This window comes from Falco punctatus (genome assembly GCF_963210335.1).
Source record: "Falco punctatus genome assembly, chromosome: 10".
NCBI classification, from domain to species: Eukaryota; Metazoa; Chordata; class Aves; order Falconiformes; family Falconidae; genus Falco; species Falco punctatus.
In genome coordinates, this window is record NC_137590.1 from 12,042,663 (window position 1) to 12,056,321 (window position 13,659).

Consider the following 13,659-nt stretch of genomic DNA (forward strand, 5'->3'; position numbering starts at 1 on the left):
CTTATCGAAACAGTGCCTGCAATCCTCTGCGAACATTACACAGTTCCTCTTCTTGCTGTGCAAAGGCATTACATTACACATACTTTAAGTATTTTTTTAAAATACTGTAATTTTGGCACATATCATATGCTGCTTTTAACATATAAAATATGATATTTTTCTTTTCCATGTCACCATTCGACATACTACAATTCAGAACTAAAACAGTATGTCTATATGTATGTGCTGCTTTTATTACCCAGGTAAGGTTTAAAGTATAACATGCCAGTGGTATCTGCATTCTGACTAATTTTTGTTTTTAATAGGGGACTAAAAATTACAATTTTTAGGAATTTATAGTGTTCAAACAGCTATACTTAATAAAAATGAAGACAAGGTGATTTAATTTACCATTTCTTTAAGAAGTTTCTCTTGGAGTCCTTTTACATCTTCTTTCATCAGATGCATCTACAAAAAGATACTGAATGCGCCTTCTCTGCTCACAACTGGTAACCCATTTTCAAGATGACAATTACATCCCTAAATGGTTCATAACTGAGAGATACAGATGCACACACAGGTACCTGCCTAGGGGACATGTTTTAAAATTGTTCCTTCTCCAATGATGAACACTAATAAACAACACCACAGAATACAGAGTAAATCTTGCAGCAGTTTTCCACATAACTGCACACAACTTCTAATCGGTGAAATCTAGGCCTAAAACACTGAATATTGTAACATTAAAGGACATTTTATGACAATGAAGAACTACAGAAATATTTATGTGCCATTAATACAGTGCTGAGGATAAAGACTTCACTTAGAAAAAAGTCAACACTGATACCTATTGGCAAAACTGAAGAATGATTAATAACAAGAAAGAAACAGAAGTTCACCATACCTGTGAAGTAAAAACACGTTCTTCATAGTCAACAGTACGGTAGATGTTATTTTCAAATGAAGTTTTAAGAATCTGAACTCTGAAGAAATAAAAGCAGTTCAAAAAGCTTTGCTATGTATGAACTTCCCACACATATCACAAATACAAATAGACCACAAATAATGGGATGTATGTAAAAGCATGGATAAATATTACCATCGTTGTTACTGATGGAATAGTCCCTCAGGTATGTTGAGAAATTTACATGGAAAGTAATTACATTTTTCCTGTAACGTAACATTTTAATCTAATTTCCTCATCCCATCTACCAGCTCTATTTCATGGGAGAAAGACACTGCACAGAGAATAGTAGTTGACCTAATTTACACCTCTAATGAGCCAAACACAAAATCTCATCCTGGGATAATGAAGTCTACTAACCTCTGTTGCTCATTTTTCATGTACATACTAAAAGTATGTGTATGTTTTTTCCAAAAAGTCTGGAAAGAAAAATATTAATAGATGATAATTAGTAGGAACTAGTATTTTCTGAACTAAACCTGACAAATATCTAATATGAATAAAATAATCTACAATCACGAGCTCAGCACAGAATGGGTAGGAGTTTCACAGTCACCACAGAAGCTTGGGAGAACAAAAAAAAAGCCTAGCTGGCAGGGTGAGGCACTTCAGGAATTCTATTTTCACAGAACCAGTTTCACCAAAATCCTGTTTCTAGTTTCAAAATGTTGAAAAAGACTAGGCATAAAGTTTTAATCAGAATTTCCGTATAATTTAAGCCAGAGTAAAAGAAAAAAAACAAATAGTCTCATGTTTACGTTAATATTTTTATATTGATTTTTACATTACAGCAAGTAGCAGAGCCATAACGTCAGCTGGCTTGTCATAGAACACACACCATATCAGGTTCAATGCCTACATGCTGTTTCTACATATAGGACAGCTGAAAAAAGGCTCATGAAGTGGGGTAAATAGTCCATTAAAAGTAGTAGTTTATTCGATGAAGAAAAACATATATTGGTGATCTAGAAATTGTAACAGTACAGCACTGGCCAATCTTAACACCTCAAATTGATTATTTGAAATTTGACCCAACTTTAAGCAAAATGATAAAGGCTTTTTAAATCAGAATTAATGATCTGAAGTTAAAGATGATATGAGTAATCTATGGATTCTAAGATTTCACTTTTCTCCATGATCAAGCAATTAAAATACAAACCGAGAATTCTTTTTCCATGTTTTTCAGGGACTGAGAATCTTTTTCAAAATTCTCAAGTTCCTCAAGGAGAGTAAACTGAAATTTGTCCAGCTGCCTGATCCTACCAAAACAAAATGAGTTACTTTTAGAAGGTATTAATTGCATTTTAAGGGCATTTTAAAATAAAACTTCTGTTACAGACCTGCATTCATGGAGCTGGTAACACATTGTTGTCAAATGCTCATGGGCAGCTCGTAGTGATTGCTTAGTAAAATGATCCATTTTCTGTGAGCGACTCTATGAGGATGTTTTAACATTAAATTCAGATTATTTTCACTTTAGGAAAAAAAACCTGCAGTATGTTTAGTACTGTAATCACACCAAGCAAAAAATATTTTATCATCTCCCTATCCTTTCAGGAAAAGCCTTCTGTTAATGAAATGTAAACTAACATGGATTTATGTTTTTGATAAAATTCTACCTAACTTAATTAGAAGTACATTATTAGAAAAATATATTTCCTTAAAATAGAAAAGGTACACATTGAACAAATGATGTTGCTTAACAGCCGCCTTAGATGAAAATGCTATTCAGGGTCATGTTTTCCTTTTTTGCAAATAAATTTCATTCATGGGTTTGATAATTTGAAAAAAAAATAATCAAACTGCTGTATGCTCATTGCTTTATATACCTAAATTTGTTTTAAAACACCGGACAGGATAAAAAATACAACAGACCTGGGAAATAAAATAATTGGAGAGTTAACTATATAACAGGATTGAAAAAGGCATACAAAGAAATTAGTTCTGTCATTTCTTGAAGTTCTATGCACACAGCTATTTTCATGTCATTTTAAGCAAATTCTGTGGTATAAGACAAGCCATCATTCACAGGCACACGTACCCACACAGACAACTGATAATGTATATGAAATGTCTTGCCTCCATTTTCTTGGTAAATTCTTTCTGGAGTTTCTGACATATCCTGATAGTTGAAGAACCAGGTTCCCAGATTTCCCCATCCAAACCAGACATATCATTTACAGATACAGTAGATATGCTTTCAGACACTGAAGAGAAGTAAAAAAAGATGTCACAATTCAGTATGAAAAGGCATCCTATCTGAAGTTGCAACAGGGCCTAGAGTAGCTTTTGTTATATATAGATTAATTTCATCCATTAGATGGCCGAGACTGGTTTCTATTTTCGTATCAATTGTCTGACTTTTTAAATGGATATAGTCTCTAAATATTTAGCATTTCTTTTTATTTCTTTTTTTTAAAACATGTAAAATGCTTTTTTATGGGTATTTTCTTTTCTTGTTAAATCTTTCATTTTTTATGTTACTTTCAACTTTTCCAGAACTATAGTCAACTTTCACTCTGTAACCAACTTCTGTAAGTAACAGTATCACCTGATTTAGATAATTTTCTAGGCTGTAACTTTGTTGTTCTGAGTCCTTTCTTTTCCTCCTCTTTGCTTGTTTCTGCTTCATCTGAACTGCCTTCTGTATCACTGTGGTACCTTCGTTTCAGAAATGTCTGTATACTCGATCCTTTAATAAACATGAAAACAATGCTTAATTTTAGGTTTACTTAGAGCAATGACATGGAGGATAAAGTGTTTATTGACCCTTTGGATCCAAACTCTAGGAGTATAAAGCTCAAGAACTACATAAAAAATAATAAGCAGTACATTTATGGAGGGTGTGTTCAGTAGATAGAAAGAACTTGATGTACGTGAACAAGATTTCAATGGAACTCGAAACTTGGACACATGCAAGACTTACTCATTGAAGAGACTCATCCTCTTTTCCTGATAATACCACTATCCCCACCTTTTTCTAGTATCAGTAAATATCAGTATATACTGATACATAGAATACCAGTATTCTAACTCTCTTAAAAGCGCACCTAGCTCTTTACAGGAACTGCATTTTGGAGCCAAATTTTCAGAGTTTTTTTTGGAATAATTAAAACAGCAGAGAACATGAGAGTGTAAAATGGAATAATACTGAAAAATATATAAAAGAAAACAAGATTTAAAAACTTGGGCTGTATTTTTATGCCAAATAAACATTTTTCTTAATCTTTATGGAGACACATAGAAAGTCTTTTGCTTTAAATTAAATCTTTGTACCTGACTCGTGTATGGGGTCGTCAGGTTCTTCACTCCAAGTCTGTGCTTTACTTCTACTGCAAACGGATAATGGAGATGGTGGTACACAATCCTAAAATAAAAGTCACTGATTTATGAGCTTCCAGATTAAAGCACTTTCAGAAGTCTTCACCAGAAATCCACATTTATGTTGCTTTTCATTAAACTAGGTACATGAAAACAACTATAGTAACTCCCTGTTATTTAAGATATTAATTATAACTGATCTTGTTGGAATACAATTCTTTCCTTGTATCCATATGATAATTCCCTAATTTATCTCAAATATTTTAAAATTAACTACTAGGATTTTCCAAGCAGGAGACAAGTAAACATTGTCTAGTGTGTAACATTAAGGAAGATGTATTTCCCTTAATTCTCACCATCTGTAAAGTAGATAAAATAGATGAAAAGCTGCAGCTCTCTTCTGAAAAGCAAAGGATTTAGTAACATACCTCTTCTTTACTTTTGGTGATAGGTTTAGTGATAGCTTGCAGTTTTCCTTTAATAGAAAGTAGGTCGGAAAAGCAATGCTTGAAACTTGAATCTTCATTATTATCACATGGTTCAGATACAGATCCCTTTGCATGTTTTCCACTGACAGTTTTGTATGTCGCTAAGCTAAGCTACACGTTAACAACAACAAAAAATAAATCATTATTGAAAGGAGACATACAAAAGCATAAAACAGTTGACAGTTGAATGGAACAATTTTAGTTGAAGTACATGTAGAGTAACTTCAATGTTCTTACCAAAGATGCTTCAGTTAAAACTGGTGATAAACTTTTATTTCCAAACGTTAACTTTTTAACAGTCACCTCAGGGGACTGATTTAGACATATACTTTCAATATTATTTTTTTGTGGAGAGAAGTTATTGGGAGAGACTCCTTTCTCAAAGTTTAACATTTCCCTTTTTTCTGGTGTTGACTCCCGAAGATCAGGTGATACTTCACTGTAAGTATGCTCCTGAGTAATGTCTCCTTCTGATATTCCTTCAGAACCTAGAAAACAGTTACTTAACTGTCAGCATGAGGAACGAGAGTCAAAAAAGGTAAGTGAAAACCCCATATTGCCAACAGTTCCAACACATAAGTATTTGCAAGTCTCAGATATGTGGAATTTTACTTTAAGTGTTGGCAGTTTTTGCACACACTGTACTATTTTAGTGGTCACCAGATTCATTCTAACACTTAGGGATGTATCTCTTGTTTTAAATGCATGAAATAAATGTAAAATTGTACTACTGTGATAACCCTCATTTAACCTCCAACTTTTGCTACAGTATTGCTATAAACTGAAAGTCAAAATACCTACATCTCATTATCTCAAGAGATGCAGGACTCTCAAATGAAGGCACTTCAATTTCCTTTTGTTGCTCTGCAGAATTCTTTGATTTAATAAATGTTTTATGTTCATAGTTAGCTACTGTCTTTGGCTCCATAGATACAATATTCTTGAATTTCTTTTGCTGATTATCATCCTTGTTTTCCTCATTCATATGCTTCTATTAAAATATGAAGTTTATAGGAACATTATTTGTAAACATACAGAAGTGTATATGTATGCAGGGAAAAAGCACATTAATTTTATGAACCATTGAACAAGCAGAAGGTTCAAAATGGAACATCATTAAAAGTAATTAAATTCAGAAGGGTATCAGGTGTTCCAATAAACACTGAATTTGTTTAATTCGGCACCCAAATTTCTATTCTTATGAACTTCTTAACTTTTGGAAGCAATTACCAATGCTTCAGGATTTCATCAATGAAGCTTATAGACCTATTCATATACATCGAAATGTTATGCTAAAAGAAGGAAAATGTTTTAGCACTCACTGTTATTGCTTCATTTACTAAAAATACTATTTGGATATTCAGCAAATGTATTGACATACCCTCTATCAAAGTCAGCATCTTCTATTGTACACAGAATAGACATAGCATTATCAAAATCACGTTATCTAAAAGAACAAAATTTGGCTCACTAAAACCTCCCATTTAATAGACACTTTCAAAATATTGTTTTTAAGATAAAGGACACAATAGTTGTTTGCAGCAGAAAAAGTTTCATAAATAGAAACTGAAATACTATTATGACTGAGAAGATTATTTAGGACTGATTTTCTAAGCAGCTAAATACTCAGTATTAAAAAAGGCACTACTAGAAATAATAAGTAAAAATAATTTCAACTTGCTCATATTGGGCACCTAAAATTCAGGAGTACTAAGTACAAAGTAGACCAGAGTTTATTTTGAAAAATATGGCAGAAGTGGGCAGAAGAATAAAGTGCAACTGTATACCTGTACTTTTGATTTCTCCTCAGACCTGTGTGCTGAAAATTCCCATTCACTCCCTGACTCTGAACTGGAAGGCTCTTTGTAATTTTTTGCTAATGCTGCTCTTCGAGGTAGTTTTTGCCTGGTGTTTTTTTCTATTGTTTCATCAGTTTTTAGATTCTGTTCTTTACGTTTGTTTATCTTTGGAGGAATAAAAACATCTTCAGTTTGTATCAGAATGATCAATAAATACGTAAGAATAAATGGCAGGTAACTGCGTTTAATTACTTGAAATCCATTCTTTCAAAACCAATAAAAGTTTAACTTTACCAGCTCACAGAGTCCAACCATCAGTCTAATAAGCATTTTTGGAAAATAATTTTCACACAATGCAGTCAGGAAAGTAAGAGTCAAAAAAAGTGAAGAGGCAAACTCAATGCCATTTTTGAACTACAGCAAAGCTAAAGTGCATTTCCAAAGCTTGCTCCCCCAAATATGTGCACATTTAAATGAACAAAAGCAAAAGCCTGCATAGTGAGCAGGAACCAGTATCCTTTATCATCACCTCTGAACCGCTTACCTTAACCACTAGGCTAGAATCAGGCTTCCTTCCTATCTGTCCCTTTCTACATCATAACTACTGCCACTCTCTCTACACAGCAGTCAATTTTCAGAAATAGAGCAAAGCATGTTCTCACTGAAAGTACCCCAGGGATCTGACATTAGAAGGGATGTAAAATATAAGTGCAGCACCTCTCAGACTAGGAGAGGCTGGCAAGAGTAGAATTTCTGCCTCCTACTCTCTTGAAAAGTGCTCTATGCAAAACGTACACTGTGCTAGCTTCCTCACCTCCACGACCAGGTCTATTAGCGACCTGGGCTTTAGATGCTCTCCATCTAAGTCTACACAGTACTGGACCCCCGCCTCCTCAGAGCAGGCATTTTGAATGTGTTTGGGCAGATCTGGGGAATTTCACTAATGAAAAAGGCCACTTTTTAGTAAGTAGACAGATAAAATGTTGGGCAACTGAAGCCCTCTTCAGTTTTGATTTACATGGACTAGATGTCACCATCAATACCTACATGTGGTGATCATATTTTCGTATGTATGACTTACATTGAATGCATGTATGTAGCTTTAAGCTATCAACATTAACAAGTTTTGAATAGTGATTGTATAGTCTGAGAGAGAAAAATATAGTCTAGAAGGGGACATGGGAAGCTTTTAGGTTTTGTTTGATGTTTTGCTTTTTTTGTTTGTTCCTATGTTTGGTTTTGTTTTTTAAACTGTGACTTACAAACATCTACAAGCACCTTCCCTTGATGTTCATAATCACTTGTTAGTTGGGAGTATAATAAGTTACATGCTTACAATATTTTGCAATGATTATTCTTTCTGAATATCTATTGCATTTTTGTTTTCACAGTTACATGATGTTACACATATTAATTTAAAAGAAATTATAACCTCAAAGGTATTAAAATTCAGTTAAGCACAAGACACATGAAAACCCTTGCTGAAAAGCTAATGGCATATTCAATGGAGCAGATGGCTATTAAGCAGTAAATAGGCATAATCAATAATATTAAGTAATAAAACCTAGAAAAGTGTAAATGTATAATAATCACTCTAACTCACAGCTAGTATTATGCCTGAAACACTAGCTAAATACTACATAAGAAGAATAAAGTACCTGAAAAGAAGCAGCTGTATTAACAAATGATCTTGAAATAAGCATGGAGAAACAGCATGTATTTATGAAAAATTATTTTAAAACATATTCAAAATATCTTAACTCACTAGAGAAACTGTATTACCAGTCTAGTCACAACTTTACATTTACCTTTTCCTTATTTGCATTTTTGCCTTTACATTTATCCACACGGCAAGCAGGTTCAGATAATTTATCTGCTGTTACGACACATAAAGTTAGAAAAATCAGCAAAATATTCAAATGGTTGACATTTAGACTTTTAGCTGGAAAAATCACAGAACCACTTTTATGCCCACAAATTTAAAGATTCAGTAAACAGCTTTCAGCACATTATTTTGTAATGCCAAAGGCTTTTATAATCAAGTCCTGCCTGTCTCATCCTCCAATAATTTTACACGTTAAAATACATACTTTTTCAAAGTTAACCTTTATAAATTATTACAGCTAATCTGAAAATTCTTTATGCTTGGAAATAAGACAATGAAACCAGATTTTATCTGCAACACAACACATTATATGCTGTGCAGTTAGTATCTATGGACAAACTTATTGCAACATTCTTAAGTACAAAAAAAACATTCTTACTTTTGCCTGTCCTTATTGGTTTCTTTAAGTTTTTATTTCTACTGTAATCAATTAACTGGGCTTTAGATTTTTTATTTGCTTCCTGTAGCCAACTAATGTCTGTTTTGCTCTCATCACCTCCATATTCTGTATCTGCATCACTAAAGAGATGCTTCTTGTTTCGATTGTTTCTAGTCTACAAAAAAACCAAAATGTTCTTAAGTTACTGATTTACTTTTAATATACCTGTTACTTACAGAATTGATATTTAAAGCATGAAGACAAAGTATATTGATCCACAAAAATCTGAACCTTACTTTTTTTCTTCCTGTCACTTCAGTGCTAGTTTTACTGTCATTTGCATTCCTTAATTAAAAGAAGAAAAAACACCTTTAAATGACACATTTAAAAATAACTTGTTTTAAATCTTTCTACTATTCATGTGGTATGTGGACTGAGGATTCAAACAAACTTACCTACTTTTGTTTTCACACCCATTTTGGAAATACCTGTTCACCTTAAACCTTAAAGGCTCGTGTTTATTTGCTAGGGATCGGTAAGAACACACAGTAACAATACATCCCTTTGCAGGCTGAACATTAAAAAAAACCTACCCCCCTCTATTCAGGAGTTTATATCCCCATGATATTCCATGAAGAGAACTAAAGCTGTTTTCTTCCTGAAACACATTCTTTTTATCAGCTTCCCAAAGGAAAGTCATGATACAGCCTAGGAGACCACAGCAGCTATGTTTATTGCTTGAAAAAAACAACTCAGTCAAGGTATTATCATGCATAAATTCCCTAGATATTAATAATGGAATGCTGGGCAGGAGAATGCAGACAGTACTATTCTTGATAATCAGTAGACTGGAACAAAATGTAACATCCCTACCCTTTTTTGTTCGGATCTGTACGAACACTCAGTTCAGTAACATGCAATTCTTGGATCTAAAAACGTAAATAAATAAAACAAATGAAGGTTTTCGTTTGTTATACATTTGAACAAAATTAAACAGGCCAACAGACAGTAACAGCTAGGGGGCTTTTTTGCTCAGTTTTTATACTCATCAATTAACTTATGACAATTAATTTCTATCTTAGAAATTATTTAAGAACAGAGATTATAGCTAAAACCAACCGGAACTGACCGAAGCTTTCAGTATCTCAAACTAATAAATGAGTTTCCATTCAATACCTTCACCAATTCAGCAGGCTCTGCTAAGCCATAAGAAGCAAAACGATCTTTTGTTGTCTTTTGCTTTTACCTTAGCTAGATATTATACTTAAACATCTGGGCAAAGATATCTTTACGATTGGGATTGGAAGGATGGCAATAATGCTTTCAGAATAGTAAGATAATTTAAAAATTAAAATTAAAAAAATTGCGATACTCCTAACAACTGTTTCATTCTTACTTCAGGAAAACACTGTAATAGCTTTAAGTGGCCAGAACTGTAGAACAGCATGTATGATACATTTGAAAGTGATGGAGGTATTTACATGCCAAGTTCAGTAACATAATTTGAATTTTTAGATGTTAACTATACTTTCAGTAGATATAATTTGACTGAGCTCCTTTATATTCTATTCGTAACATATCAGTTTCAGTTATATTCTTACTCCAAGCTTTATTGTAGGCTCATCAAACACACTGATGTTAAAGTTGTAGACATCATCCCTGTCAAACAGACATTGAGGTCAATTTTGTGACTGAATTAACAAACATCTCACAAAGTTAGGTAGGGGTAATTAGAAATTTTGTTTGAAAATGTTTTGACTACTTACACAATATGACCAGCAGTTACATTAAGAAAAGTAGTACTTTTCAGGCTTCTATCCCAAACTTCTCCCTATACATAAATAAAAATTTAACTCACATGTCAAATTTGGACTATGCATTCATACACACTGTCATCTCAAAAAGCAAGTTCTTCATTGTGAACATGTTAAAAAACCTAGCAGCTGCTCAGATTTCCACATGATCAGCAACGGTACAATACAGCAAAAGGGGACAAGAGCTGGCAGAAACTAAGTATTTTGGAATTTATCCTTTAAGGATATCAATAAAACCTTCACCATTTTTTTCCCTCCAAACATTAAGACTAATTTCTGTGTCCCATTTAAGGATTCTATAATCTCATTAAGGTAATATTTTTATTCTAAATATTTAACATTGCCATGTTCAAAGGGAACAGATCTGATTTATACAATATGAAAACAGAAATTAATTTGGGTTCCACTGGCTGATGGTTATCTGTAAAAATATCCACATAAGTAAATACATTAAAAGTATTTTAAGTATATACAATCAATGCATAATTAACATTAACATCTACAGATATTTAATGTTCAGCAGTATTTGTGGATTTTTGCTTTACATCTACTAGCTGCCACCATATAAGTACATATATCCAATATGAAAAAAAATTCCAACAAAAGCAATAATGTTACCTTAGAGACAGAGGATTTATTTAAATGTGGTCTAAAAAATAAAGATATGTTTTGTTAAATGCTAATGACAATATATGCATTAGAATACTGCTTATGTAAATAAAAGCCTTATAAACCACAACAAATTTTTTCAGGTATTTAAAGACAAACCCAAGTGGATTAAAAGAGATCAGCCCCTTTCACTTTTGTGCTCTAGAAGAATTCATTCCATATCACACTGCTATACTGCAGTTGCTCCATGTCTTCCAAGTCCCTGTCCAAAAGGTTTAATAGGTGACATAGCCCAACTATTCCAGTCCTTTGTCATCCAGTTACAATCCCTCAGGGAGAGCATGGAATGATATGTAAAGTCTATCTCCAACCATCAGGTCCAGCAAAGTAAGACTAGATTTCTCACGTAAGAATTTGTTAAATTTAAACTCTCTAACCGTCAACTCTTTGAGAAAAACAGAACTAGGAACTTTAGATAATCAGAAAATTAATATCTGAATCCAAGTTTGACCTCCAAGCTATGATGATATAATGGAGACGCCCAACATGTGCAGTGCCCATGAACTATCCCAGTCAATTTCTCTTCACAGAACTTGTTGTGAGTGAGTGAATAAGCAGAAGACCACCGAATAAAGTTTCTAACAGCTTTTATAGTTGAACTACTGGAACTATTCAAATACTAGTCTTCTGCTTTTTATACAATAGGGTTTATCAGAAGCAAACAAATGATTCAGATGGAAGCAGGATGTGAAATAACTAGATAGAGGAGTAGATCACAGACACATACACAAAAAGAATAAATACAAAAGTAAATATTCACATCATACCTGTTAATACACAAAGAGCCTCCTGCTTTGCTTTTCTCATCAGTCTTTCCTTTGTATCTGTCACTGATTTTACTGATCAGTGATTTTGCTGCATCTGTCATTTCTTCAGACTTTGCTTTCTATAAAAATAGTTTAAGACTCAACTTCGAGCCCATTTAACAGAAGGGCAAAGCTGCAAACAGAACTACAGGTTCCCAACAATCACCTAAACTTCATGAAATGTCTTCTAGATGTACTTAATCACATTCCTTTGAAAACCATTTTCCTTTGCATTGTTCAAATAGCAAGCAACGAAACATCAGTTTAGCACATATTTTTTTTTAAATGTTGTGGTTGTGTACTGTAACATTCAAAAGTGGATGAAGAAGTGTATGAGAAGCAGAAGCTGGTGCTTATTTAAGAATTATTTCTTTTAAAATATGATTCTTAGAAAGGAATTCAGAGTAAAATCATCTTTATCAGTCACACTGAAAAAGTAAACAGTGAAGCTAACACTTAATTCACTTTGTATTAGTGAAAAGTCATTAAAAGTAAGTCTGTGACTAAATGAAAGTAAAATACAAATTCCGAAATACCGAAAACTCAAAAATTCTCTTAATTGCAAGTCAAAGAAATGAAGGTAAGAAACTCTCACCATCTTTGATTGTTTTGGATGTGCAGCTTCCTTAAAGAGAACATCAGGTTCCTCTTTTGTAAAATCGTAAGTCAAAGATGTTTCCGACACTCTAGCTGAAAGAAATGTTTTAAATGCTGTTTCAGTAATAGCTCAAATATTCTTCCTTTCTGTACTCAACATGTTGTTTCTGTTCCAAATGATTAACACTGACTGTCCACTAAGTACTTTGCAGTTTTCTTCCTTCCTGGTATCAATTACATTTTCCTGGTTTTCTTCTCTTTTTTAATTTCTTTGTTTATTGGGAAAGATACTTCAAAAACTGGAATAAATGTGGTTTTTTCCACAGCTATTTCACTAACAATAGAAACTAATACAGGGGAGAAAAAAAAAAGCACAGCTGTAGGTAATAAATTAGTCTGAAAAATTTGTAACACTAGCAGTTAATCAATCTGAAATTTTTTTAACACTAGCAGTTAAAAGTATGAACATAACCTGGATGGGATGCACGTGCCAATGATGAATTTAGCTTTTGCTTGTCACCAATTGTTACATCCTTCTCAGGAACAGAGCATGCTCTTTTTTTCCATGTTTTGGTTTTATCAAAGGAACTCTCCAAAAGACCAGACAGCCTAACAAAAGTTAATACCATCTTATTATGAGTGAATTGCAGAAAGTGAGTATTAATTATAATAAACATGCATCACAAAATTGGAAAGTAGTGTTATCTTGTAGATATTAATGCATTTTACATTGGTACCTAAGCCTGCTACCATTCTGCAGCAAACCAACACATCGTAAAATGACAGACCTTCAGAATCAACATACATTTTTAGGTCAACTTCAAAAAGGCAACAGCATCCTATGACCATCATTAAAGCTTGAACCTAGGTAACTATGTGCTGTGTCAAACCTACTACTTTTTATGGTGCCGTTCACTTATGTAAACCCCTATCTCATTTGTATTTTACCTTCTGATGT

At 33.2% G+C, this 13,659-nt stretch overlaps 1 protein-coding gene across 1 annotated transcript in view; it reads right to left on the reverse strand.

Moving 5' to 3' along the window:
* The window catches only part of SYCP2 (synaptonemal complex protein 2), a gene marked incomplete at its 5' end in the record, with an annotated part of 36,792 nt that continues 23,133 nt past the window's right edge, over positions 1-13,659 (reverse strand). Inside the window, 23 exons of the mRNA XM_080405900.1 lie at positions 1-55; positions 391-447; positions 884-962; positions 1,304-1,362; positions 2,103-2,202; positions 2,284-2,376; positions 2,973-3,150; positions 3,495-3,635; positions 4,220-4,310; positions 4,693-4,863; positions 4,990-5,240; positions 5,554-5,743; positions 6,540-6,815; positions 8,360-8,427; positions 8,726-8,990; positions 9,112-9,160; positions 9,689-9,744; positions 10,417-10,474; positions 10,582-10,646; positions 11,248-11,278; positions 12,066-12,184; positions 12,700-12,794; positions 13,153-13,310. Of these exons, the coding sequence (XP_080262026.1) occupies positions 2-55; positions 391-447; positions 884-962; positions 1,304-1,362; positions 2,103-2,202; positions 2,284-2,376; positions 2,973-3,150; positions 3,495-3,635; positions 4,220-4,310; positions 4,693-4,863; positions 4,990-5,240; positions 5,554-5,743; positions 6,540-6,815; positions 8,360-8,427; positions 8,726-8,990; positions 9,112-9,160; positions 9,689-9,744; positions 10,417-10,474; positions 10,582-10,646; positions 11,248-11,278; positions 12,066-12,184; positions 12,700-12,794; positions 13,153-13,310 (2,704 nt within the window). The 3' untranslated portion in view covers position 1. The remainder of the gene's footprint in view (positions 56-390; positions 448-883; positions 963-1,303; positions 1,363-2,102; positions 2,203-2,283; positions 2,377-2,972; positions 3,151-3,494; positions 3,636-4,219; positions 4,311-4,692; positions 4,864-4,989; positions 5,241-5,553; positions 5,744-6,539; positions 6,816-8,359; positions 8,428-8,725; positions 8,991-9,111; positions 9,161-9,688; positions 9,745-10,416; positions 10,475-10,581; positions 10,647-11,247; positions 11,279-12,065; positions 12,185-12,699; positions 12,795-13,152; positions 13,311-13,659) is intronic.